Raw genomic sequence first — 25,004 nt, 5'->3', positions numbered from 1 at the left:
AGGCAATGGATGGCTGATTGGAACTTTTAGTTTTTTCGGGTAAATGCAAACACATCTACTACGCTCCAGCACTTCAAGCTGTACAAATCAAAATCACGGCAGCGGGGAGAAAAACAAACACCGCGGCGTGCGACCGCGGAAAAAAGTTGGAAAACAGGATGTTATCGCGAGGATCGGCCCAGAGGTAAATAAAAACTCCAAGCTTGACCGATGCCAGTCAACGAAGTGCTGAGCCGCACAGTTAATGCAGTCAAAGATTATATATTTTTTTCTTTTTAAATATCTTTTCAGAGACTTGAGAGATAAGCCTGTTGGCCTCTGAAAGAAGAAGACCCGAACGGATGATAGGATCGATGGATGAGGAAGGGATTTGCTGCGGGGCGGAGAGGGGGTTTTATGCTGGTGTTAGGGCAGAATAATGAGGCAGAAGTTTACATTTATCCCCTCATCAATATGTGCTAATCTGCCATTTAGCAAATCTATCTGCCAATTCTCGAATTAACTTAATGTGATTTCCATCTCGCCACAATTAGCCGTCATCAGAGTGAATCAGTGTGAGAATATGCGTGATACTTGTCACTTAAGACTTAAAAACTGATGAATTATGCAAAATTCACATTTTGCACCTTTCTGTGCTTCCATTTGGGTTTCTACTGGTTCTAAAATCAGACCAAGCATTAAAAAAAAAAACTAAAAAAAAAACCACCCAGCTGTTTTTTGGTGTCTGGAAAACGAGCCATTTCAAAATCCTTCAGAATATAGCGTCACAAATCAGCAGGCACTGTCCCTCACCTAGCAACCCCAGCTTGTTATTAGCAACCCAAGCTGAGCTCCAGCTCGTTTAGTCAGCTGGTTTTACTGCTGTATGTGTTGTACAATGGCTGCTAAAAAAGACAAGTGTCTTGTTGTAGATTTACCATCCAGAAATTACTTGCAATCTTGCTGCTAGTGCACAAGGCTCAATGTAGAATATTGTCATAAAGATTTGACCAGTCCATTTTTAGTATTGTGATATTGCTGCTTGCCTAAATTTAAGGTCCAAATGGCAAAAAAAAGATACTTCCATTTTCACAAATAAAAGTTTCATCAAAGCCATTTTGAAAAAAAAAAGGGATCAGTTTTTACTTCAGTAACAAGTGGTGAGATAAAATTAAGAACTGTTAGCTAAAATGCCTAGTATTTTCAAAAGAGTTTTATTGAAATAGATGTACATAGAGTTAGGGAACAAAAGCAAAACCCAAATACACATCTGTTCAGTGTATTATCACTTCTTGCCAGACTGGTACTAATAACGTAACACTTCAAGTCTAACGAGTTATTAGCCAATTCATTTACCAGGCTATTAGTTAGCTAGCCTCTCCTATACTGCTTGACAGGGATGTCTCTAGTGAGCGATGTCCCGTCAGTTTCCAGGCCATCTGACTGAAACTATAAGATTCTTTTTTATCTTTTCTAGCATTTCTTCACATTAGCTAGTCTCAGGAAATGACTTACAAACTGCACAGGCTAAAAAAAAGAATTGAAACTATTTTTTTTGCATCATTTTACACAACAAAAAGCTAGCATTTCAATAGGCAGTACACAAACTTTTTGACCCACTGTACAACAGATTAAAACCACTTTCTTTAGCCCTCCAGGGGAAGGAAAAAAAACATGCTGAACAGCAAAAAAGACCAGCTAATTACTCTTCTCCGCTCATTCACATTAATAATCTACAAAAGATGGACAGCGGTGATTATTGTGATTGAGTGTCTTCCTCTGCCCAAGTTGAGTAAATGAAGGTTAAAACAAGTTTTTTTAGACAAATGGACCCGGCTGCAGTACTCTCCCCATGCCCGCCTGGTAACAAAAAGGTGTAGGACTTTTCGAGAACCTCTAGAGAGAGAACCTCTGGAGAGGCCCTCTTGTAAAACACTCTTCTTTATTAATGGAAATAAATGCCATTTGCGGCCTACACCTTCACCACCCCACCCTGGAGAAAGACGGGTCTATTCTCCACCAAAGTCGCCTTCATTAATGTTATCTCTAATAGGCACAGAGTCTGATGGCGAGAGGAGGGTACGGTGAGCGTTTAAGCTGCTTCATCCAATTTCATTATTCCATACGAGGCGGAGTGTCAGTGCTAACTTTGCAATGTCAGCACGGCACACACTGCTCTTGTCCTGTGCTCTGGCTGAGGCATGACGTTAAGTTTAAAACATTTAAGTCAGGTGGAGTCGACGGCTCTTCAGATGCCGGTCACGCGGTCAGGATTCCTCTCCCCCACCCCCCACTTCCAAGAGCTTTTCAAACGGCAGCTTAATTCCTGGCTAACTCACTGTATGCGAAAAAAAAAGAAAAGAAAAAAAACACAAAAAAACATTTAAAAAAAACCCAGAAAGCCTGCTTCTCAGTGCCCAAATTCAAAACACCTTCTTTGGCTATTTGTGGCTTATGAAATATGTGCCCGTTCATGGTAGCAGCTACCGTGCTGCGAGTACGACCGAGTAAGCCAGGAGACAACAATAGCATTGTGCAACGCTGCTAAAGTGGGAAAAAGGAAGGAAGGAGGTGGGATTAGAGGTGGAAGAGAGAGATAGAAAGAAAGGAGAGGGTTGAAGAAATAGTGAAACTACCAACCGTCAAACGATCTGGCCTCTCTCCAGGCATGATGACTCAGGGATGATGGCACAGTTAGAGCTAATTAGGATCATAAACGGGAGGAATGTTTTGCCACTGTGATGTGTGGGGCGCTTGCCTGCTACTGGCAGGACTTCACATTAGACACAAGAGCTTGTCTAGATACAGTGCATTAAATAAAAGATCAGATGCCCTAACTGGACTACCACCATGAAAACTTAAAGACTGTTTTAATTTGACTGAATCCGTTTCTCTTTAAATTCGTCTGTGTTTTTAAAATAATTATTCTGTTGCTTATTGGAGAGTTTTAACTCTCAAGATAGACAAGTCCCTGTAGAGGTTGCAGGAATGCTTCTAAATTTGCTGCTACATTAAAGCACAACATTCAAGGCTTTAATTTTTTGGTGTGCTTGAAAATGTTAGCATATGTATGCTCTTGATGCATATATGCATTGTACACAAGACAAGTTTCAATGTCTTGCTTATTGTTACCATACATTGATTTAAGCTGTTACTATTTATGTTGTGGTATTAAGAAACATGTGTAATGAAAGTCTAAAGATGAGGACATCTTTTGTCACATCTTTTTTATGTGTTCCCAGTTTAAATAGTGCATGTTTATTGGTATCAAGAATGTGGAATGCACACTGTTCCACTGTGCAGACCTTTGTCGAGATTAAAAAAAAAGAAAAATCTGAAATTTCTATGAGTATTCGAATTGGTCAGATAATTATTCTGCTGACTACTCAAAAAGTTTGTCATACCATCAGTTTCTAGTATCCAGCACCCTGAGGTGAGTGAAACTTCATAAATGCAGATCGAGAATGTGCATAGCACGAGATTAGATTGTCAAATGCAATATTTGACAACCTGTTGGCTGTCAAATATTGGTGATGGTGGATCATTACTTACAGAACACTACATATTTCCCTACTCCTTTGAAAGAAGTAAACTGATAGTTTGTCCAGATATTTTTTTTTTTTAAGTTTTCTATTTTGTTTGGGCCTCCTGTCCACATGGAGGCAGTGAAACTGACTTTTACAAAAACAATCCATGTAGAGATTTTTTTTTTACAAACTTGGTTTTGACGCATCCATCTAAACTTAGCGTGAGTTCAATTTTGAATTTTGTAACCTGTTTTTTTCTGTACTACAAGCAATTAACAATGGTACAACTTTGAACATCATTTCCCTTTGTATTGAGAAAATAGAGAAAAGATTCAGATAGCGAAAATTGAAGAGGATTTTTTGGAAGTTCTGCATTTTTATGTCTTCAATTTTGATGGTGGTGCCATCTATTGGCCCTACATAGGTATTTTAACTAGCATTTCATGTGGACTGAGACTTTTTTCCCACATGGAGATGAAATGCAACATAAGCTTACACTCCTTTCCTTTCCTTTTGAATCTGGAATTTATGTTTATGTTGCTTTGTTCTGTAAAATCGCAATGTTGGATTTCTGTGCTTTTAATTCAAAGTTATGTACATGCTCAAAATAAACAAACCCGAAATTAATAACATAACATTTGAGCTAGTGTAGTTATCCCTAAAAATGAAGACTACTACACAAGGGACTGCGGTTCTATGTCCAATACAGTCACTGCTCTGCTCTGAAAAAAAGACATGTGCTTTATGACTGCTGTCTCTTAAACAATTTCTTGAAAACTTTCATCAGATGGGCTTTTTAGCACTGAGGTACATCAAGTTTTGTAAATGTGGTGCACCAAACCATATTTGGTGCACAGCAAACTAGTTTCATTTTTTTTTGAAAAAGGGTATTAAAAGCAACTATAATAAAGGCAGTAAAAAAACAGATTTGGACCTGCTGATGTAGCTTAGAAATGCTGTTTGGTTATTTGCAGACCACAAGCTTTACTCTCCAAAAAGGCTCATTTCCAAGCTGCTTCGGTGTGTGTGCTGAGAAGTTCCAGAGCTGCGTTTCCAACAGCGACAACCCGCTGCGCCGCTCGCGTCCGACCCCGGAATCACCTGGCACTCGCTCCCAGGCAGCTCCGCTCCATCTTTCACATCGTCAGGCCCCTTCTAGTGGACTGCGGACGCACAAACACCGACAGGAAGTGATAACGTCTTCCACCCTGTTTGTTTATGAGGACTGGCAGCTCCCCTGCAGACGGCTGCACACCCTTACACACTGAACACAAATGCTCAGGAGTGGCACACACACACAGTAACAGACACGCAAACAAATTGCCATACGGAGGCAGCATCTGATACACTCCAGAGTTTTATTTCCCAACGCAGGAGCGCACACATTAGCGGCGTGGCGCTCTCACAACGTCTTCCCCTGAAGTAGTCGTTGTTTTTCGAAAGCTGTTGCGGACAGATTGATGGAGTGTAACACATGACTAACTCAATTAAACTGTTTGGGTTTGGTTGTCATGACGACAAGCGCAACAAGTTATTTGCGGCGTGAGTAATACCGTTATCTTTCCAACTGTGGGAGTCATAAAACAACAGACTAATTAACTTAAGTGTCACCTTTTGATTTTTTTTCTTTTTCTAAATCTGCATCTGTTCTTTTGATACTTTTGTTTTATTCTTAGCAGACGTGGCCGAGGCGGCCCACGAAGAGTCCAAACGTTTGCACCAGTGAGTCATTTTTCTCCTCAAGTTATTTGTTGCTCCTGAACTTTAAGCACATTTTTTTTCTCTCTCTCTCTCTTTTTTTTTTTTACCACGGAGCTGAATAAAGCCAGGAGGGACTATTACAAGATAATTACTAATTATGCAAATGCACCAAAGTTGTGCTATTCTCTTTCTTTGGTCATTTTATCTGCTGTACTCATGAGACCACAGTCAGGAGCGCTAACCTCTTTTTTTTTTCTCCTTCCCGTCAGCTAAACGCGCGGTCACTTGGAGGACGTGGCGTCCTGAGCGGACCAACCTCTCTCTCCCCCCATCCCCCTTAATCAGGAAGCGCCCCGTAAATTCACAGAGCCATGCGAGCGCACACAGCTGAGCGCCGCGCCGTTTTCCACCGGCGCCGACCTTCATTAACCTCATAAATGCCAGCGGTGTTCCCGCCACAGCTCCTAATGCCATTATCAACACCGGCACAAACAAATGTGGCAGAAGAGTTTCAGGGGGCTAAAAAAAATTAAATAACAAAATGGCACTCCACATCTGCAAAATATCTCTTCCCCACCGTCCTCTCGTGACACTCACTGTGACATTGGGGCGTCCCGACACGGAAGCAGTCCCACCCCCTCCGCCCGGCTTCCCTTCCTGCTGTGATTGAACCTACATTAGTAAACCGCTGGAGCGAGTAACCCGCACGATGCTCTACACGGGTGTGCCTTGATGCAACTCTGCGTGGGCCTACACCGGAATCGTAAAGCCGCTGTGTGTACATGTTCGCAGACACCGTCAAAGTTGGTTTTTATCCAGGAAAACTGAACAAGTTTGATTAAAAATAGCACTCGCAGCTCCAAAAACCAGAAATCTTTCTTCTTTTTTTCCCCTTTTTTTTACTCCACTGATCTTTTTCCAGTGAGCTTTGGCAATGAGCACATTCCTGACTTTTCTTTTTTTTGTATATATTTTCATTTATTCCTCACAGCTAGCTTTTTATTGCTGCTATCATTCAGCCTCCATGTGCTCATTGTGTTCCACATTACAAAGACTTGTGTTCTCAATTTGCATGCGTTTGTCACTGTGCTTTGTGCCGTTGCTTAAAAATTGCTGTAGCGGTTACAGCATTTCCACTGAAATATTGTTTTGTTGTTTTGTTTTTTCTTTAGGCTTTTTTTTTCTTTTTTAACTCTCACAATTTGACAGATGATAGCGGGGAGGCAGACAGGAAAATGACTGGAGAAAAAACAGGCTTGACACCGAACGTATGTGCATGCAGCTGCTGGAATGGAAGCGGGGCTGTTGCTTCGAGTTGCAAGACGCAAAACGAGACATGAAAAATGGATTTTTGTCAAACCTTTCCGGTAAAAAGAATTTAAGCATCGTTTGAATAATGGCAGAGAGGGTTTAAAAGAAGTCAAACACAAACCTGCACTTTAAACTCAAACACGAGGCTTGTTTTTTTTTTTGTCTTTTTGAGGAAGCATCTTGACTCCTTTTTACATGACGTTCTCTTTTCTCCTTGTAAAACTAAGTATGTGGCGATATGAGATTCTCATGGTACAATAACTTAAAAATGCACAAATATAACACAGTTTTACTGTATTACCCTAAAAACACCCATTCGTCCATCTATTGTCAGTACTCAGGTATCCTCTCGGGGTCACAGGTCAGGGAGGTTTGCATATTTCCAACGGTAATTGAGCAAAAAGTGGAATGCACTAAAGATGTACCAATCTGATATTAATATCTATATTGGTCTCAATTTTGAAAAGAAATTCTAGATTGGTATCTGTGACAATGTGAACGATCTATAATAAAGTGTTTGGTACTTGGTGTGGAGTTATCAAATAAATTTGCAACTTAGTACATTTATGTCTGTTTAAAAAAGGAAACTTTTTAATTGAATTCCTCATTGTTTTTCTGAATCGGGTCGGTATCGGCCGATACTTTACCTCAGATGCCTGTATCGGTGTCGGAAGTGGAAAAAAAGTGGATCGGTGCATCGCCAGTGTTCATGAAAAACTACTACTGCTTAACAAATCTAACTCTGATTGTGTTACAGCTTTAATAAAAATAGTTTTGTAAAGCAGAAATGCAAAATAAACACCTAATAAATGTTAGATTAGCTTGTTACTAAATCAGGCTGTAATCAGAGTCCTCAGGCCTGCTTTCTGTTGCTTAACATATTCTCCATCTGTACCTTTAAAAAATGTGCTATAGTGATAGAAGTCATTTGTACATCTTGGTTTTTTCACACATTGAACTTCTCTGCTCCAAAAGAACCTAAGAAGTTACCATTAAAGGTGACTTTTACACCACTTTAAAAGGATAAAGTGGTGGTTTTGAAACCATAACCTTTTACAGCTTTAATGTACCTTGATCTGGCCCAAGGATGCTTGCAGACTTTTTGTTTCATTTATATGAAGTTATTCTTTGGCTGTAAACATGAATATTCCCACCACAGCTCCATAACACACACAAACACAAGCACACGCACATTTAAATTTACTGGTTTAGACTTAACAGCCTAAAGTAACCTTTTAAAACCTCAATATACCTTCATACCAGTAACTGACCAATGCCTGCCAAGGCAGAAAATGTCTAAAACATTTGGAAAAATCCAAAGTTTTAGTGGTTAGGATGAAACAAAGTCATACTCTCATTTTAAACTCCAATTTTCATGACATTAAGAGCTTCCAAAAGTTGGCATGCTTCATCTGTAAAAGAAATAAGGTTTGCTTAAAATATTCCAGTGCAAAAAACCAGAAAGAAATCTACATAGAAACCTATTTTGCTTGCCAGAAAAAGCTCCTTAGACATAGTAATAAATCTCTTAGACCAAATACGGATGTGTGGATGTTAAAAAGCGCTCTCCTGCCTGACCTCTGACCTCGACTCGACGCCCCCCTCTGTCACTGCCGGCGGTGCTGAAAACTGAACCGCCTGCAGTTCACGCTCCCTTATTCCACTCTGGATGTCACACAATAAGGCACCTGTCTTCCTGGGGAAGTGGGGGGGGGGATCGGATGTGGGAGGACCCCCATCATCCTGCGTGACCCGACCCTCATCTTTCCCATCCTTACCCCTGTCCTCCCCACCCCTCCTCTCCTTTTAAAACCCAAACCGGACTCCTCTGCTGCCGCCTTGCTGCAACAGAAGGTGTAAACGATAATTGTGACATAAAAATTATGTTACACACTGCGTTTTTCACGTTTCCCCTCACCGGTACTCTTCATGATATGCTGATATACTGTACTGGGGCCACATGCTGATAAGTGTAGCTATAAGAAGAATAAATAAAAAAGCAATGTTGGTACATAAATCTCTGCATTGCTTTATTTTTGTAGATAAAGAGGAAGGACTGCCTCGTGTGTACGCCACGGTCAAACCGTATGCAGATGATTGACAGCTATTAATCCACAGAGTGCCTTCATGGGGAAAAAAAGCTGGACTGCGGTGCATCCACTCAGGTGTTACTGCGCCGGATTTTATTCGCGTTACCAGCATCCCTTTGGAGATGCTAAAAGGTTGTGATTGTTTAAAAGGCCGGTCAAACACGGTCATAAATAAACGCTAAACCGATACGGAGAGAGGTCCGAGGAAAGGAAAAGAGGGCTGTTGGAAATTTTAAAAGGTAAAGCTGGGGGAAAGCAGTGACTTCTAGGAACTCGAAGCATTAACCAAATGGTGTCAGACTGCCAAAAAAAAAAAAGAGCTAAATCCCTAATCTTCACTCTGGGGTTATTTGTTTTGCCCATCAAAAAATGAGCAACTTTAAAAAAAAGAAAAAGAAAAAAAAAGTGAAATTAATAGAAGCTGCAGCCTTTTGAATGCACACAAAGGTTTTAGCGAGTCCATCTACAAATAATCTGCAGCCTTTTCAAGAGATTAAGCCCTAAATGCCATGCAGTAATCCCTCTGACTTTTTTTTCTCCTTCCTTTCGCTTTAAAATAATTGTGTGAAAATCTGAAGATGACAATCGTTTGGCATTTCCGAGGAAAAGATTTGACACCAGGAGGAAGAAAATGAAAATTTGGTCAGGCTTATGGATAATCTGTGCTGAAGTCTGAAGTGAGGGGAAAAATAATAATAAAAATAATAATAATCAGACGTTTTAGGAAACGCATGAAAACAGGGAGAAAATATCTAAAGTGTGGGATCCAGGTCCAGCCACGGACACAGTTCATTTCCAAACGACCCCCTGAGCCGGGGCCCCTTAATGTCCCGTGTTATCAGAGTGAATCAGCAGCGCTGATAAATTAGCCCTCACCTCGCAAACACACACACACAAACCCCCCAACCCCCATCTCCCGCCTGCCCCAAAAGGCCCCGACGGCTAATGTGCGCGCCGGCGTTTGTGCGGCGCTCATATGCAATGCTTAATGTTGTGGAACCAATTCTGTCGTTTCCATTATGTAAATACATTTGCCTCAGCACTATATTTTATGTATTGTCTCCCTTGTCTCAATTACTTGGGCTATTAAAAATCAAGAGGTTATGGAAATTAAGTTTGTGGTCGTCTGTTTTGCACTTTGATGACAGGCGGGGAAAAAAAAAAAAAGTGTTTACGGGAGCTCGTTATGCGTTCGCTCGCAGCCGGATACGTCAGCTTCCGTCCACGTTCGCATCAGTGTCTCGGCAGCACGGACTGCACCGTTGTCGTGGTGTCACGGACACACAGGGCTAAATGTGCTGCAGCTGGTTTTAATAGAGGTGCTTAAGACGAAGAAACGGGCGAAAAGATACAATCAGTTATCGTGATGCAACAGCACGAATTTGCTTTTGACATCTTAATGATAATTGCTGAAATGCTTTAGGAAATAACCTTCAACGTGCTGGAGGATTGAAGCTTCCACCAAATCTTCTTTCCAAAATGTCATTCTGTTGCTCTACTTTTGCCTTTTTTTTTTCCTCTGAAGTGCAACATAAAACAAGAGTGAAATTACCCAGCAATCACAGATCGAGTCGAACGACGGCCGGCAAAGTGTGGTCAGTTCTGCAAACACAGAACTATCTGGCGTCTCTCGGTGAGAGGCAGAGAGGTGCAAATGCTTCATGAAAAGAGGTTGTTTTTATTATTTTTGATAGCATGCATTAGTCTGATGTAATATCGTTGGTAAAGACGGTATAAAACTGCACGGCGGCGTGAGGGGGGGGGGGGTGGAGATTTGTTTACCATGAAGCCCCCCCATCAGAATCCATTACAGAGCTGGCTGCGGCGTTGGGAGGAAAAGTCAGTGAAATCAGCATGCTTTCCTGTTCCCATTACGAATCCAGCTGATTGTTTTACACTCTATACTAATGTACTCGATTGGGACTCGTTTGAATGCACTGAAACTAATTTGAAAAATTTAAACTGAGTTTTAAAACTATATATAATAATTAAAAAGGGGTTCAGGGAGGACTTTAATATTTTTTCAACCTCCTTTCTCCGTTTCCTTTTTGACATGCAGGGCCTTGATTGCTGGTCCAACATGTGACTTCTTCTCGAGTGCTGGACTTACAAAGCCATGGCGAGGAATACATTTTATGGAAGAGAGGGGGGCAAAAGGGCACCCATTAGGAAAATTATCAGGATTATCCCTGCAATCTTTCTGAGAGATCTAAATATAGTTCGCACAAATGTTGATTTTTTCCCCCCCTCTTTAACAGAGGGCAGAGGGCATTAGGTATGAAATAAGAGTTTAAAAATTAGATCTACCGCAAAGAAACCGATTAAATTTAACGATTCAAAAAATAGAAATGAGTAAGTTAGATGCATCTAACTTCCTCAGAGGCATCCATGTAAATTAGTAAAATATATAATGTGGTTTTTTTATACATTATAAAATCTCTTGGAATTTGTACATCTTAGTTGAACGAGCAGTAATAATAAATGTAGTCCAAAGTAAACTTTAGAGCAGAGAGACTGTATGCGTCGCTGAAACACAGAGACCTTAACAAGGCGGCCGGTTATTTGTTCGCTTATCGGCGTTTCAACAGAGAATTTCACAGTTACGAAGCGCAGCGCGCGAGCGAACGATGCGCCCCGCCGCCGCGCGCGCCTATTCAGTCTAAATGTGGGGGAAGAAAGACAACAAAAAAAAAAAGAGGGAAGGAGGGAGGGGGGAAAAAACGGGCAAACTAAAAAGTTGCCGTACCTTTTCTCTTGGATCGCCTCCTCCTCCTGCGCTTCAGCTTGCACCGGACCTGGCCGCTCGGAGCGCCCGACGCGCGGCTGCCGTTTCCAAGTACGGATGCCATCAGCTCAGGAGCGGAGCGCGCGAGCAACTTGGAGCCGACTCTCCTTCCTACTCGTCTCGTCAGCCTCTCCGAACGCCGCGTCCTCCTCCTCTGCGTCTTCGTCCACTCTCTCCCTCTCTCTGTATGTATGAAGATATCTCTCCCTTTTCTTTTTTTTTTTTCTGGACGGATATTATCACCGCGGAGAGTGTCGCTGTAGAAAGTCCAGCTCCAGCCTCGAGCCCGTCGGATGCGAAGCCTCTGTGCTGTCAGCGCAGCCTGGCAGCTCTCTGTCTGCTCCGCTCCTCTCCTCTCCGCCCCTGCAGAAATTTTTTTGGCATCAGCCACTTTGGGCTCAATCATGCAGGACGCTTATCTATTTGCTGCCGAGATTTCTAATTAGGGTCCAATCGCGGCTGTTCGAGTGGGTGTGACATCAGCAGCGACACCCACCAGCACCACACACCCCTTGTTCACCCACCGCGGGTATTTGACTCACTTCTCTCACTTTTTTTTTTTTTAATATCCTTTCTCGTGTTCGGAGCTTCCAAGTTCGGTGATGTTTAGCATCTGCGCTGTAGAACTTCTCCCCCTGTGTGCCACCCTGTAGAGGAAACTTCACTGCAGGGACTAAAAGACACCAAGATGCGATTCTGAATGCAGATGAGAGGAAGAACACAAAAACTCTCCGCAGGCCTTTCCCTCTTTCTTTTCCATAACGTCCTGCTGGTGTTTGAGCTTTTCAAAAAACATTAGTTTGCCTGCTCGAGGATTTCTGGATTTTTTTTTTCTTTAGGATTTGCAAAATGAACACCCTCTCTTTCAAAAAGTCGGGAAAAAACGAACTAATTTAGAACCAAAAATCTGAAAAGTGTGGCATGCTTATTTATTCAGCCCCTTTAAGCATAACACTCTACAGGAGCGCCTTTTCTTACAATGATTGTGTCTTATGTGTCTTTTAAACAGTCCGATGTTAATTTCACCTTCTGATGGGGATGGAAAAAAACGCATCCCCCTCAGCATGATACTGCCACTACTGACCCAAGTTTGTTATAGGAAATCATCTGTTGTGGGTTTTGTAGGGTTTTCTTTATGTGTAATTGATCGTGTCGTGGCGCACCATCACGTCAAAATAAAAGGATGCGAAGGAAGTTTCTTCTTTTAATATATATTAAAATAATGTAAAATATATTACACACACCCTTTATTTGTACACTTAACACACAGTGGCGCAAAAAGTGGGCATGGAGCGCATAGGGGCGCTGCACCAGAGGGTGCTTCAAAACCCCATCTGGAGGGTGCAGCGCGCCGATGATGTGTTCGCATCCACTTGAGCGCCCTTACGGTCCTTCACCTCGCGCCCATAACAGGGTAAATGTAGTGAGTTTTACCTTCGTGTCTGAAGGAACAAAACAAAACATACCATGCATTCAGGACTGGATCCTTCTTCCAGTACATGGATCCTTCTTCCAGTACAAACCATTATCTATCTGACTTTGAAATCAATGTAAATATCATGAAATGTTAAAGTTTAGTTTATTTTAAAAAACTACCACCACAAGGTACTTCAGGGAAGTTAAGCTGAATGAATCTTTAGTTCAAGCCTGAGAAAACGACCCTAACGTCAGCGTATGTTGCGTTTGAATGTAGTTTATTAATATAGTTTGGCTTACCAAGCACAATGTTTCAGTCAGGTTTCGAAGGTTCGCTGATGATGGTTTTTAATCAGCAGCGTCGCGACGCTTCCACGTTCTCAGAGAATAAATCACAAGTAATCCTTAGAAGGTTCAAGGTTTTGCATGTCGATTTAAAACCAAAGTTCTCTACAACTTCCTCCCCTGTTGTTCTCTAACAAACCTCTGAAATTTTTGCAGAACAGCTGTAGTTTTAGTAAGAATGTCATTTTGTTGCCTTCAGTAATGGGCTCTTTGTGTACTCAAGAAACAAAAACACAATTTCCTTTTCCTATATTTATGCGCACACCTCATTCTTGGTGTTAACAAGGGAAACAAAAAAACAAAACACAACAAAAAAAACGTGAAAAACTTCAAGAGCAATGAAGACAGCACAAGCTGAAATTAGTTCCCTCTTGAGAAACCACTTCTCGCTTCGACACCCTCTTGGAATTTTTTTGCAGGTAACCTTCAGCAGCCTCACAAAGGTAAAAAGAAAAACTGTGTTGTGGACGCAAAGTTTGAAGATTGTGACATTTTGGCATTTTTGTGCGAACGCGCCGTGTCAAAGCTTTCACAAAGCATTTGTGTTTTCCGTTGCTGCGGGTTGTTGTGCTGTTCGCCTGGCCTCTGCGGCTGAAGGTCAGCTTTGGTGTTTGAGGTGGGGGCGGATGTGGGGGCGCTACATGCAGGTATATGAACACACGCAGATCTTCAGGCAGATTGTGCGGATTTTTACAACCTGACCAAAACTGACTTGCTGTTGCCTTCATTCCATTTCTGTGTTTGTTTCTGTTGAGGCTAATGAGGCTCACCAAGCAGGGTGGCATGACTTAGAGCAGGGGTGCCCAAAGTCGGTCCTAGAGGGCCGGCGTCCTGCACGTTTCAGTTCTCTCCCTGGTGGTAGTAACAACCTTTTCAGCAAGTCAATGTTCTTCTTAGGCCTTCTAACAAACCATCATTTGATCCAGGTGCGTTAAACCAGGGAGAAAACTAAAACATGCAGGAGGCCGCCCCTTGAGGACTGACTTTGGGCATCCCTGACTTAGAGGATGGCAAAAGCACACAATAAAAAAAAAGCTGACCCTCTTCTAGACTTTTTTTCTCTCTTTGTGTGTGTGTGTCCTATCCTGGTAGCTTAAGCAAACCATCTTACTAACTGAGCTACATAAGCTAACTTTTAGTTTACGTAGATAAGCTAGTTGTTACACAAGATAATCAGGTAATTATTAGGTTAGATAAAAGCTAATACTGAGATTCCTCATTAACTTAGTTACCCCATATAGGTAGTTTAGCCACCTAAGATACCTATTAGCTTAGTTACATATTAGCTTATGTAGCTAAGCTAATAACTGGTTTAGTTTTTAGTTGGGTAACTATTGCCATAGTTACCCAACTAGATAATAGTTACCCAATTATCTTAGGTAACCAAGTAAAGTTACCTAAGGTTAGTTACCTCGGAAACTATACTAAGTTGCTTATTTGCCTAAGCTAGGTACCTTAGCTTAGTTACCTTGCAAGGTTATCTAGTTAATTTCCTAACTAAGTTACCTAAGTAATTTAGCTAGAGAGTTACGTAGCCAAGGTAACTTACCTATCTAGGTACTTACCTAAGCTATTTATTCAATTTAGCTTAGGTGACCAAGCTAAGTTACCTCGCATTTATCATCTCTAACAGAATGAAGTTTATTTAATTTCCAACAGAAACACATTTTATAGCATTTACAGATGATAAAATGCATTTCTTTGCATTTTATCATCTCTAGTACAAAATATTAAACAATTAGGAATATTGATACAAAGGCTTGTAAATGATGCACTGAACAGAGTTTCAAGATTTATCTGCGAGTAAAACACAGTTTAAGTTGCATATTAAGCATTTGTTTGCAAAATGGGCTTCACTAGCAGAGGACTCACCCAGGGAGCCATTCATGCACCGCGACCAGTCTCTTTATCCTAACACCATTCCAGCTCTTTCAATTTGCATGATGAAAAGGAAAATAATGTATTTGCTCTAAAAGCATGACATGTTTGCTGAAGTCAAGCTGAAAAAGTCACTTTGAGGCCCTGGCAGCTCAGCGGGGAGAAAAACTTCCTCTCAGACTGAGGAAACAAAAGGCAGAGAGGGCAGTGGGAAAGGGGTGGCTGGGCGGTCCGCCAAGCTGCAGTTTGCCCTCAGGACACCCACAAATATCCATGTAAATTGCAGTTTAGGACAAATCAATAAAAGTGACAAGTTGCCAATTCCACTATCAGGGATGTAATGAAGGTGAGCTGGTTGTGCGGGAATCGTGCGAGGGGGATGGGGGATGATGTAGGGGGTTCGGGTTGTGTTCATAGATAAGAGTGAATGGGTGAAGTGGTTTGGAAGTACATGTTGCAGAGGGAACACAAACACACCGACGTTGGAAGGTCACTGTAGATAGATTGTTGTGGTCTCCCAGCAGAAGCATAGAATCTGTCCCAGTTTATCCCCGTTGTCATCGGCTACATATACTGTATGTATATCTGCACTTGTTCACTAGCAGCAGTTCAACACTAGCTTACGTTTCCATTGATATTATAATTTTGCAAATTTGACATTTTGAAAATAAATTTGCTTAATGGAAATACACCCATATTAAAAACACCTGTAAGTTTTGGCACCAAGATGAGGCGGGGTTTGTTGGCCACATCCAATTTAGTTTATTTCGCAAAACTACAATGAAACACTTTTTCACATCACAAATCATGTGATCATCAACCAGATGCAACCAGATGTTGCCTACAGAAAACCGTAGGATGATACACTGTTTCTTTAAAAATCTAAAACCCACTTTATGATCTGTAGTTAAATTTGAAATACTTGTGCATTTATACTTATTCATATATATCTTTACTTAAAACACTGAACCGATACCTTTAATGGCTTAATTTGACATTTATGATGCCCCTACTGCAATCATAAAAACATAAAGAAAGCAGATTTTCAATACCTGTGTAAAGCAGTCACGTTGGTCTGCGAGACCTCGTGTACGACTAGCACTTCCTGTTAGAGGGTTTGGGAAGGCGCTGACCTGATGGCGATAGATGGAGCGGAGTGGTTCTGCTCAATTTCACAGGATCCGTTTTGTTGCTTGTTTGGTTGACATGATGTCCAAGAAACCTCTCCAAACGATGGGACAGCTTGTGTTTCTCTAACTTCAGCCTGTGTTTCCGCAGGTTCTGCAGGATACTCTCTAGTCGCTGTAGATGGGTAGAGAAGTTTGGTGAGAAGAGTTTTACATCTTCCAAATGTATTAAAACTGATTTACTGTTTTCAGTCAGTACCCATTTTAGCAGTTCGCCCAGGTACAACAGCCACACCTCAGAGAATAAAAAGCAAATGTTGACGTTATTACAAAATGAAAGTTATTTAAAAGGAAAACTGTTGAAAACTATCCAAAATAAATTGAGTGGGTGGGGTGGGTGTTGGTATGGGTTGCAGAAGAAGGGGGTTGCCCAGGGCCCCACTCGTCCAAGAACCCCTGTTGGAGCCTAGCATGTGTTTTTAGAACTGTTGATAAAACGGCTGCAGGCTAACCAGAAGTCAGCTAAGGGCATCATACCTGCGTGTGAAAACTCTTCTGAAAGCAACACTTTTTTTTCCCTTTCTGTTTTCTTATTTAGTCAAACACTTGGCATTAGTTTGATGTCATATCTGTGGATTAAAGAGTTAGATTGAAATTGTGATTACAGCAAACACGTGGCAACAACTTCTCTTTTTTTTTCCACCCTCCGTCATCAAATCAGACACCTGCAATCTAAGATAAGGACTTTAATCAGAACACCTCTCAAACACGTTCATTTCCTACACTCCTGATTAAGATTTTCTTAAATATATATTTATGGAAGGTGTTCTGAAATGGAGAAATGAAAAGTTAGCTTTTCTCTCTCTTTTTTTTTATTTTTCAGTGGCATTCAAAGTTACCAAAATAAATATTTTAACACCTTGTCGGAGTTCAGGTAGCACTGTCTCCATGGTAATACATGTGTTGCTCTAATCAGAACGCTGTAATTAACAGATTTTTTTTTTTTAACTCACTGCTGAGAAACAGCATGTGTTAACATTCAACGCAGAGCGTTTGGCCCCTGAGAGGTATGCAGCTAGTACAACACCTCTCTGAGTTTTAGCTTATATTCAGCATGCAGTTGCAACCACAAAATTTAATGTATTTTATTTGGGGCTTAAATGAAAGAACACCACAATTAATGTAGATCAAAAAAAAAAACAGTAAACAGAATCCATCTGAGGGCACGGCTGTTTATCTAAATCTATATGTTGTTAGGACAGAGCTAATGAGTAGCAGTAAGGACAGAGTCTGAAGTCTGGCTCTTTAATAGTTCCACAATAACTTTGCCTGAAAATAATGTATAATGAAACACTTTTTTCTTTTTAAATACTTTACTTATACATTTTCAGATATATACAAAACCAGTTAGCAGCTCCAAAATACATGAGACAATAAATAATATATGCAGTACACAAAAACAAAAATGAAACACCAACATACAATTAAAATAAATCAAGAATAAATCATGCAAGTTACATACAAAAGCAAAACTTAATTCACATTATAAGCAACAGGCTACTTGTAAGAGTAGTTCACAATTACCAATAAAGCACAGATTGAACAAGTAGACTATGAACTTCTATGCTACATTTAACATTCTAATCTTCATGCCGATTGGCTCTGAGAATAATAAGGCTACGGCTAAATGAGACCGTTGCATGGAAACGGCCACTATTTTCAGAAGTTGACTGGGAAAAATGTCTATGTTTAGATAGCATGACTGAGTCAGTTCATCCAAGTCATGAAAATGGGTAACATTTTATAGTGACAACTGGCTTAAAAAGCTGAAAAATGGCAGCCATCTTGAGCCAAAGTCCACCAATCTCAAATTTGTGACTAATGGGAAATATGAAAAACATTACTACCTGCTAAATTTTATGCTTGTGTCCACACTTGAAAGATTAATACAGTTACATGTTACTTTATTTGTGGTTGTAACATGACAAAATGTGAAAAAGTTCAAAGGCCTGCATCAAGCATCAATAGAGACACTTGGTCTGACTTGCCTTCAAAACGTTAAGTTTTTTTTCTCAATGAATCCTCCTTTATCAGCTCTACCAAAGAAAGAAGAATGGAGAGAACTAACCAATTATGACACAGGAAATTAGTCTGAAAACTGTCAAATCTTAGAATAAAGTTGTCACTCCTTGATGGAAATACCGTGCAGAGGGGAAAGCGGGTCTGCTGCTTATCGACCCTCCCAGCCAGGTAAATGTAGTGATGGAGGCTTCAGAGGCCCCCCTCATCAGTCTCCGGGTGAGTACTGACTTTAAGTAGTTTTTTTTTCCTTTTTTTTTTTTTTTAAGTGGTTGGGTGGTGGTGGGACGGATTAGGTGGCGGAGGCCTTATCAGGTGCACAGGCTGCTCACAAGCCGGGCGGCTGGGAGACTCACACGCAACCTTCATCTTCCCTCCACAGCCGGTTCTCTCCTCAGCCTCTAATCCACGGCGAGCGGCGGCACTCTGCTGCAGCGAGTCTGGGCGCACTGGCGCAGTGTGTGTCGCACACACAAACACACACACACTCTCTGTGCAAGTAACAAGCAGTAACCAGCCCATGATGTGTTACAGCTGGCGTTCCTTCTTTATGCTGATAGTTGTTGCAAATTTTGGAAAAGTGGGATTGTTTTACGCCGCGGATTCAAAGCTCTATCATCCTTTAGTAGCTTTTTGAGCCGTTAGGTCAAATAGGTCAGTCTGTTTACAAAGACAGGTGTGATCTACAGCAACACAACTCAACTCTCTACCTGCTTGTGGTTTTATTAATATAACAGATTTTTTGTTAGGTTTTTTTGGTTTTTTTGTTGGCAAAAACACAAAGATGCCACTTCATAGACAATTTTAGGTGATTTCCTTGTAACCTTTTCCTGATGTATTTCTATGTATTATTGCGTTGTCCTTGAAGTGAACTAAAATTTACTCAAATTAAAGCTAAATTTTGTCACATTTTGCAACCTTTTGCCACTGTAATCAAAACACTTATTAAAGAGCGGTTCACATTATATATATAGTTGTAAAGTCTGGTGTAGTAATAGTGATCGTCTGAGTTACGTTTAACAAAAAAATAAAACTAAATATCTGTTGCCTCTTTCTGCAGATGTCATGAAACAATATGTAGTATTTAAAAAAATTGAATTCAGATATGTTTGCAAATTAGTTGTAAGCACTAGTGATTATATTTTACTCAAAAAGGTGCACCAACCAGATTGCATGGGCACCAAACTTTTAAAAATGAGCATCAGAACATAGCTCAGTTGAAAGACGTTCAATAACTTTTGTGGAGGTAAAAACAAACAAACATAATTTACAATTTTCCTGTGACTGCAAACTTAGTCTCAGCTTCTTTTATAACACATTACAAAAAATTCAAACCCATGTTGGAACTATTGCAAAATGTGCATATGTGCAAGATGTACATGAAATTATGAAAATGAATACTTTTAGTTGTGAAGAGTTATTGAACAAATTAACACAACTGAACAAGTTTATAAGTATAAAATAACTTACATTCCAACGCTACTGAAGACTAGGATGAAGTCTAGTCTTCAGTGACCGAGAAGAGGCAGGTGTAGCTCATTTCATGGCGGGTTGTCCGGTGAACTTAAGCCACGCCCCCGGTGCGCTTACTTTTCAAAATAAAAACTCACGATGCATATTTTAGGAAGTCTCTAGGTTTAAGTCATACGGTCTGGTCTCGACCAGCTCCGCCGCGGTCGCTACTTCAGCATTTGAAATTTCCTCCTTTTTCTAAACCATTTCTTTCACGCCTTGTAAAGACTAGACGGGGCGCAGTCACGTGACTACAGATGGTACAGGTAGCGCAACGTCTTAAAGGGACACAACCTTCCTCTGTCGAAAAGAGGCAAGCGACTTCTTTTTTTTTTTTTTTAAGAACACTGAAAATACCAACATAGGAAATTACGTTATTCATCGTCATAATTTTTGATGTCGGTTAATTTTCAGTTTATCGCCTAGTCCTAGAGCCTATATTCTCCCCATTTTTGTGCAGTAGTTTGAACAGAGATTGAGATATTGTTCATAACATATTCCTGCTTTATCTTCTGTGCTCCTTGGTCTCCATGATGCTGTTTGTTCACTGATGCTTGCTAACAAACCTCTGATGCCTTCACACAACAGTCACATTTATTCGGTTGCAACAATGCAAAAAAAAAAAAAAAAAATCAGATGAAACAAAATTCACCTAATTTTGTTTCCATTTTTGGAAACATTTCAAAAATGTTTCAAATTTTTGGAAACATTGTTACAATGCCTCCTCTTCTTTCCGCTTTCCAACTATTCACATCTTTGTGTTGGTTGTCAAATAAATTACACAAAAGTCTGTGGTTGTAACTTGACAATAATGTAAAAAAAAAGTAACATTTTTAACACTTGCAGGGGATTTTTTTTTTTTTTAATCAACTTTTTACCAGAGGGAATGACGCAAGTAAATTAAGGCAATATTGTAAAAGTGGACTTGCTCTGATGAATGCACTTGAATATTTGCCTTAATGTACTGCGTATAATTACGAACACAAAGAACCCTAATTGCTACCTAAAAACTCTTGGCTCACACCTCAGTACAAGGTTGAATTCCCCAACTGAGTTTTAACTTTGAAAGTGACTTTCAACATTTCGTTTTTGCAACACGTATCTACAGCCAGGGGGGTAAATTGTTAATTCTAGCAGAGGAACTGCCACCAATGCACCTTTTCTTCAGCAACAATCTCCTTTTGAATGACTTTTTTCTCTTTTTTTTTCCTTTCCCATTTTCAACCTCAGCCCACCCCTCTTAAGTGACACCCATTAATCACATTAGTTCTTTGGGAGAATTGTCTGCTGAGAGTCACGTCTTGGCTGACCCCAACATTTGGAGAGTGAAGATAAAGACGTTGCACTGACAGCTATGAAATAGCCTCTTTTTTCTTGGGTCAGCATTCAGGGGAATATGAATATTATTATCCACAAAAAGAGTGAAAACAATTGAGTTCTTACTTTAAAAGAGTGGAACAGGAATGACAGTTGCTTGGTTTGGCAGCCTACAGAAAGTAGGGTTTAAGGAGATGAGAAAATGTTTATTACAGTCACAAGTTTCAAGTCAAGTTCTTTTGTTCCACTTCTCGTAGTTTTTATTTATCCTTTAGATTTCTCCCTTTCCCTTTTTGTTTAAGTTTCAGGAAAGTTTTCATCTACATAAACCCGCGCAAATATGCCAGAGTGCTGTTTTAAACATGCCAAACCCATAGGGGGCAGTGTAGCACAACGATAAAGCCTATGTCAGCCAATCAGACAGCTTCAAAACAACGATGAATTCCTATCAGGAATAAAACATGGCGCCAGGAGGTTCATTTGTGTGGACAGAGGTATTGGTTAAGCTACTTTTAAATAGCATACCAGGATATAAGGTTATTAAAACACAAGACAATGTCAATTGGTAATTGTGTCCAAGCAAGTATGTGGACATCATGGCGCATTATATGTCGCAGACACAACTACTGTTTTCCCATATAAACACACAAACACAAATACTGAGGCGTCTCAAATCTCCACTTTGGTTGGAGTTTTTATAAATAATCGTTTTCAATTATATTAAACTGAGTTTTTGTGTGGATGAAAGGCCAAAACGTTTGTTTTCAGATATCCGGCTACCTGTGGACCAGACCTCAGTTTTCCTGCTTTCTCCTGGCCTCAGCTGTACAATATTCCCTGATTACTTTATCTGGTCCTATTAGCACTTTAAAACTCTGTGTCAGTATTTAAGCTTTGGACTTTTCATTGCTCGGTGCTGGATCGTTCCATTTCTATGCCTGACATCTGTTGCATTCTCATACCTGTGACTATCTGTTCATGCTCCTCACCTCTTATCTATCAAGCTTTTGTTTTAAGTCATCAACACGACACTTTCTCGTGCCTGTGAGCATCGTGGCCCTGCCAAGCTACACTCCATTACAGTTACAATTCCTGTCAAAACTCTGCGTCAGAGGTGCCCGAATCTAGTCCTTAAGAACAATTTTCCTGTTTGTTACAGATGTTCCTCAGGTTCAGCACACCTGAGCCAAGTAAATGGTTTATTTCAGGCCTTTGCAGAACATGACGACATGCCGAAGAGGTAATTGAACTATTAGTTCAGCTTTGTTGAAACAGGAGACCATTTCTTGAGGGCTAGAGTTAAACATCCCGCTATAGAGTCTACGTTAACTGTGTGTTTCTTTGCATTTATTCCCTGCTCTGTTGTGATTTCTTTCAGATTGAACTGTGTTGTTGTCTTGGTCAGGTTTCCCTTCCAAAAGAGATCTGGGATCTCAACGGGTGAAACCTGGTTAAACAAATCAATATGTGGAGGTACAAAGGACAACGAAAGTAGTAATCATTAAATTCTACCTTATATTGCTTTATAATATAGTCTTTGGTCTTCTTTATCAGGAAACCAAACATCTTCTGACATGCCGGATAATAAAATAGTCTGAAACCCAGTAATAATTTGGTTTAATATTGGAATCCTTAATTTCAGAAAGCATTGAATATTATGGGTCTCTTTGTGAGTCTACATTCCAATCAAAATGTCTCTCTGAATAGGAGCTAACATCATTGCCCTTAATGTCACGTAACATTATCAGCTCTGTGGTTTGGTACAATGGAGCCATTGTGCTGTGCGGTGAGGAGAGCTTATCAGTGAAAGACAGGAAAGGGGAAAGCGAAGGAGAAAATGAATAGAATAAAAGTAAATTTGATCTCTGTTTTGCAACAGAGCCTTTTGCACAGAGCTGCATTCAGAAAAACCTTATTCAAACTCAATTGATAATAAAAACAGATTGTTGGTGTTTATTCTGATTGTTAAGCATAGCGCTTTTTTTGAAAGGACACAATTTTACAATCAAATCGTGTTATCATTCAAGCTTCAAGTGAGTGATGTAATGAGATCCAATGATGGTTCTGTTATACTTTTTAGCAAGTTTACACGTCTGTTAAATATCTCAATGTTATTTAACAATTACCATGTTAAGGATTAGGTTGAGATATACAAAAAAAAGACAAACTGATGATGTATGACAATAATGTAGTTAAAAAAAAGAAGTCTGTAGACAATAGATTCGTCATATTCTTTAGTTCTTAAGTCTAGATTTTCTTCAAATTATTTATTACTGATTTAGCCTGCGTTCCTTTCAAAAAAAGCATAAATAAAGGAATGTACAAAGCTGTCACCACATTAACACATTAATATAAGATGGAGCTTATATTATATAAAACAGTGGTCCCCAACCCCCGGTCCGTGGACCAGTACCGGTCCGTGGACCAATTGGTACCGGGCCGCACAAGAAATAGTGAAATATTTCCGTTTTATGTATTATTCTTCTAAAGGAGAGAATCCTTTAACCGGATTCTCTCGGTTACTTGCGCGCCAACATTGAGCCCACAAGCAGCAAAATGAGTAAGAAACAGATCAGGTGTCTTTGGAAAGCTTCTTTGCGAAGGGGAAAAGGCCCAGAGAAGAGACAGGAGAATGGATTTGTCCCGGACCGGTAGGTGAGTCCCACATTACAAGCCGCTCTGCGTAACATGCGGCGACCGGCTGCTAATGAGGCAATGAAGCTTCAAGCTGCTTCGCCACATAGAGACCAAGCAGGCTGTGGATATAAGCAACACTTCGGGTGTTATTGTCTCCCATCAGTCCCAGATGGGACCGTCTGGTTGCAGAGAAACAAGCTCAGGCTCCGTTAGTCAGTATTGTGAGTTACAATTTTCACGAAAGTAAAATGTTCGTTTTTGTGCCACATCTGTATCTTATTTTGAAGGGATATATAAACGTTACCATAGCGACCAGAGTCAGAGCGTTTGGGTAGTGGTCGAGAGGAGATAAATAGAGCTTTTGAGTCTTAAGTCTGGTTTAGACGGAAAGATTTAAGAATTGTCGGCCGATTCTCCAAACCTCTGTGGCCACAGAGCTGATAAAAGATCAACAGGTTCGATCAGTTCGTGTGTCCAAGGCAGGAGCAACACGAACCAATTCCAGTCACGAACATCGTGATTGCAGAAGATAATCCAGTAAAACCCCCAACATAGCGGGAATTTAGAATAACCAAACACGGATGACTATGTAGAAACAATAGTGATAGTTTGTGGAGTCATTTTAAGAGATAAAAGACGTAACAAAAAGAAAAGGCCGTGGATAAAAGACGACGGGAGCAGCCGCTCTATTTGCTGCACTATGATTTGGAGGGGAATATGTTTTTTCATTGTTCACATTTTTAACTGAATAAACATAATAATGACCTTTAGATTTAATAATAAACATTTCCACATATCTCCGATATCCACCGGACTCAGTTGCGCGATATGTCAGCTGTTTGGGATTCCCCTCAGTTCTTACGTCACCGCGCCTTTTGATTGGCTACCTGTCACATTCAACAGGTCGTATTCTCGTTCCCAGACAGGAAAAACCCCACAGGTTGCGATAAAAACTCCAAGACAACCCAAATTGGGTATATTCAGGATTTGCGGGAACACCAACACCGCCTCACGCATGCAAGAATTTGTTCTTCATTTAACTCATCAGAATGGGTTACTGAATGAGCTATTTGGTCGTAGCCCAGGTTACAAAAAAACTTTTTTTCTTTTGCAACAGAAAAACTTTTTCTAGTGTTTGATACTGTTTTCACAACATGGAATCTACTGTGTTTCTTTTTCTATTCCATTCTATTCCTACAGTATTTCCATCCTCAGATTGGGAAAACCAATTGTTGATTGTTCACAGAAGGAAAAAAAAACAAAAAAACAAACGAAAAAACAGCTTACTGGTGAAAAGGTT

The 25,004-nt window shown here is 40.4% G+C and overlaps 1 protein-coding gene and 1 long non-coding RNA gene across 4 annotated transcripts in view; one reads left to right on the top strand and one right to left on the bottom strand.

The window, feature by feature from the left end:
* The window catches only part of adarb2 (adenosine deaminase RNA specific B2 (inactive)), a 209,856-nt gene extending 192,687 nt beyond the window's left edge, over positions 1 to 17,169 (bottom strand). Inside the window, exons 1-2 of one of the 3 annotated variants that reach the window (XM_081602030.1) lie at positions 16,419 to 17,169; positions 16,166 to 16,334 (exon numbers count right to left, since the gene is read on the bottom strand). Coding sequence is in view for 1 of the 3 variants with exons in the window: in XM_008438292.3 (XP_008436514.2) it covers positions 11,355 to 11,457 (103 nt within the window). In the remaining 2 variants the exon portion in view is untranslated. Of the gene's footprint in view, positions 1 to 11,354; positions 11,783 to 16,165 lie in introns of those variants that run through there. The other 2 variants (XM_081602031.1, XM_008438292.3) reach the window with 2 other exon arrangements.
* On the top strand, positions 4,925 to 6,827 carry LOC145549499 (uncharacterized). The gene is made up of 2 exons (XR_014085479.1): positions 4,925 to 5,228; positions 5,477 to 6,827. It is a non-coding gene; the product is annotated as an uncharacterized LOC145549499 (long non-coding RNA).
* Positions 17,170 to 25,004: the final 7,835 nt, after the last annotated feature.

Source organism: Poecilia reticulata, chromosome 20 (genome assembly GCF_904066995.2).
Source record: "Poecilia reticulata chromosome 20, P_reticulata-male-v2, whole genome shotgun sequence".
NCBI lineage: Eukaryota > Metazoa > Chordata > Actinopteri > Cyprinodontiformes > Poeciliidae > Poecilia > Poecilia reticulata.
Note: the sequence above shows the minus strand (reverse complement) of the source record. Positions and strands in the feature narration are given on the sequence as shown.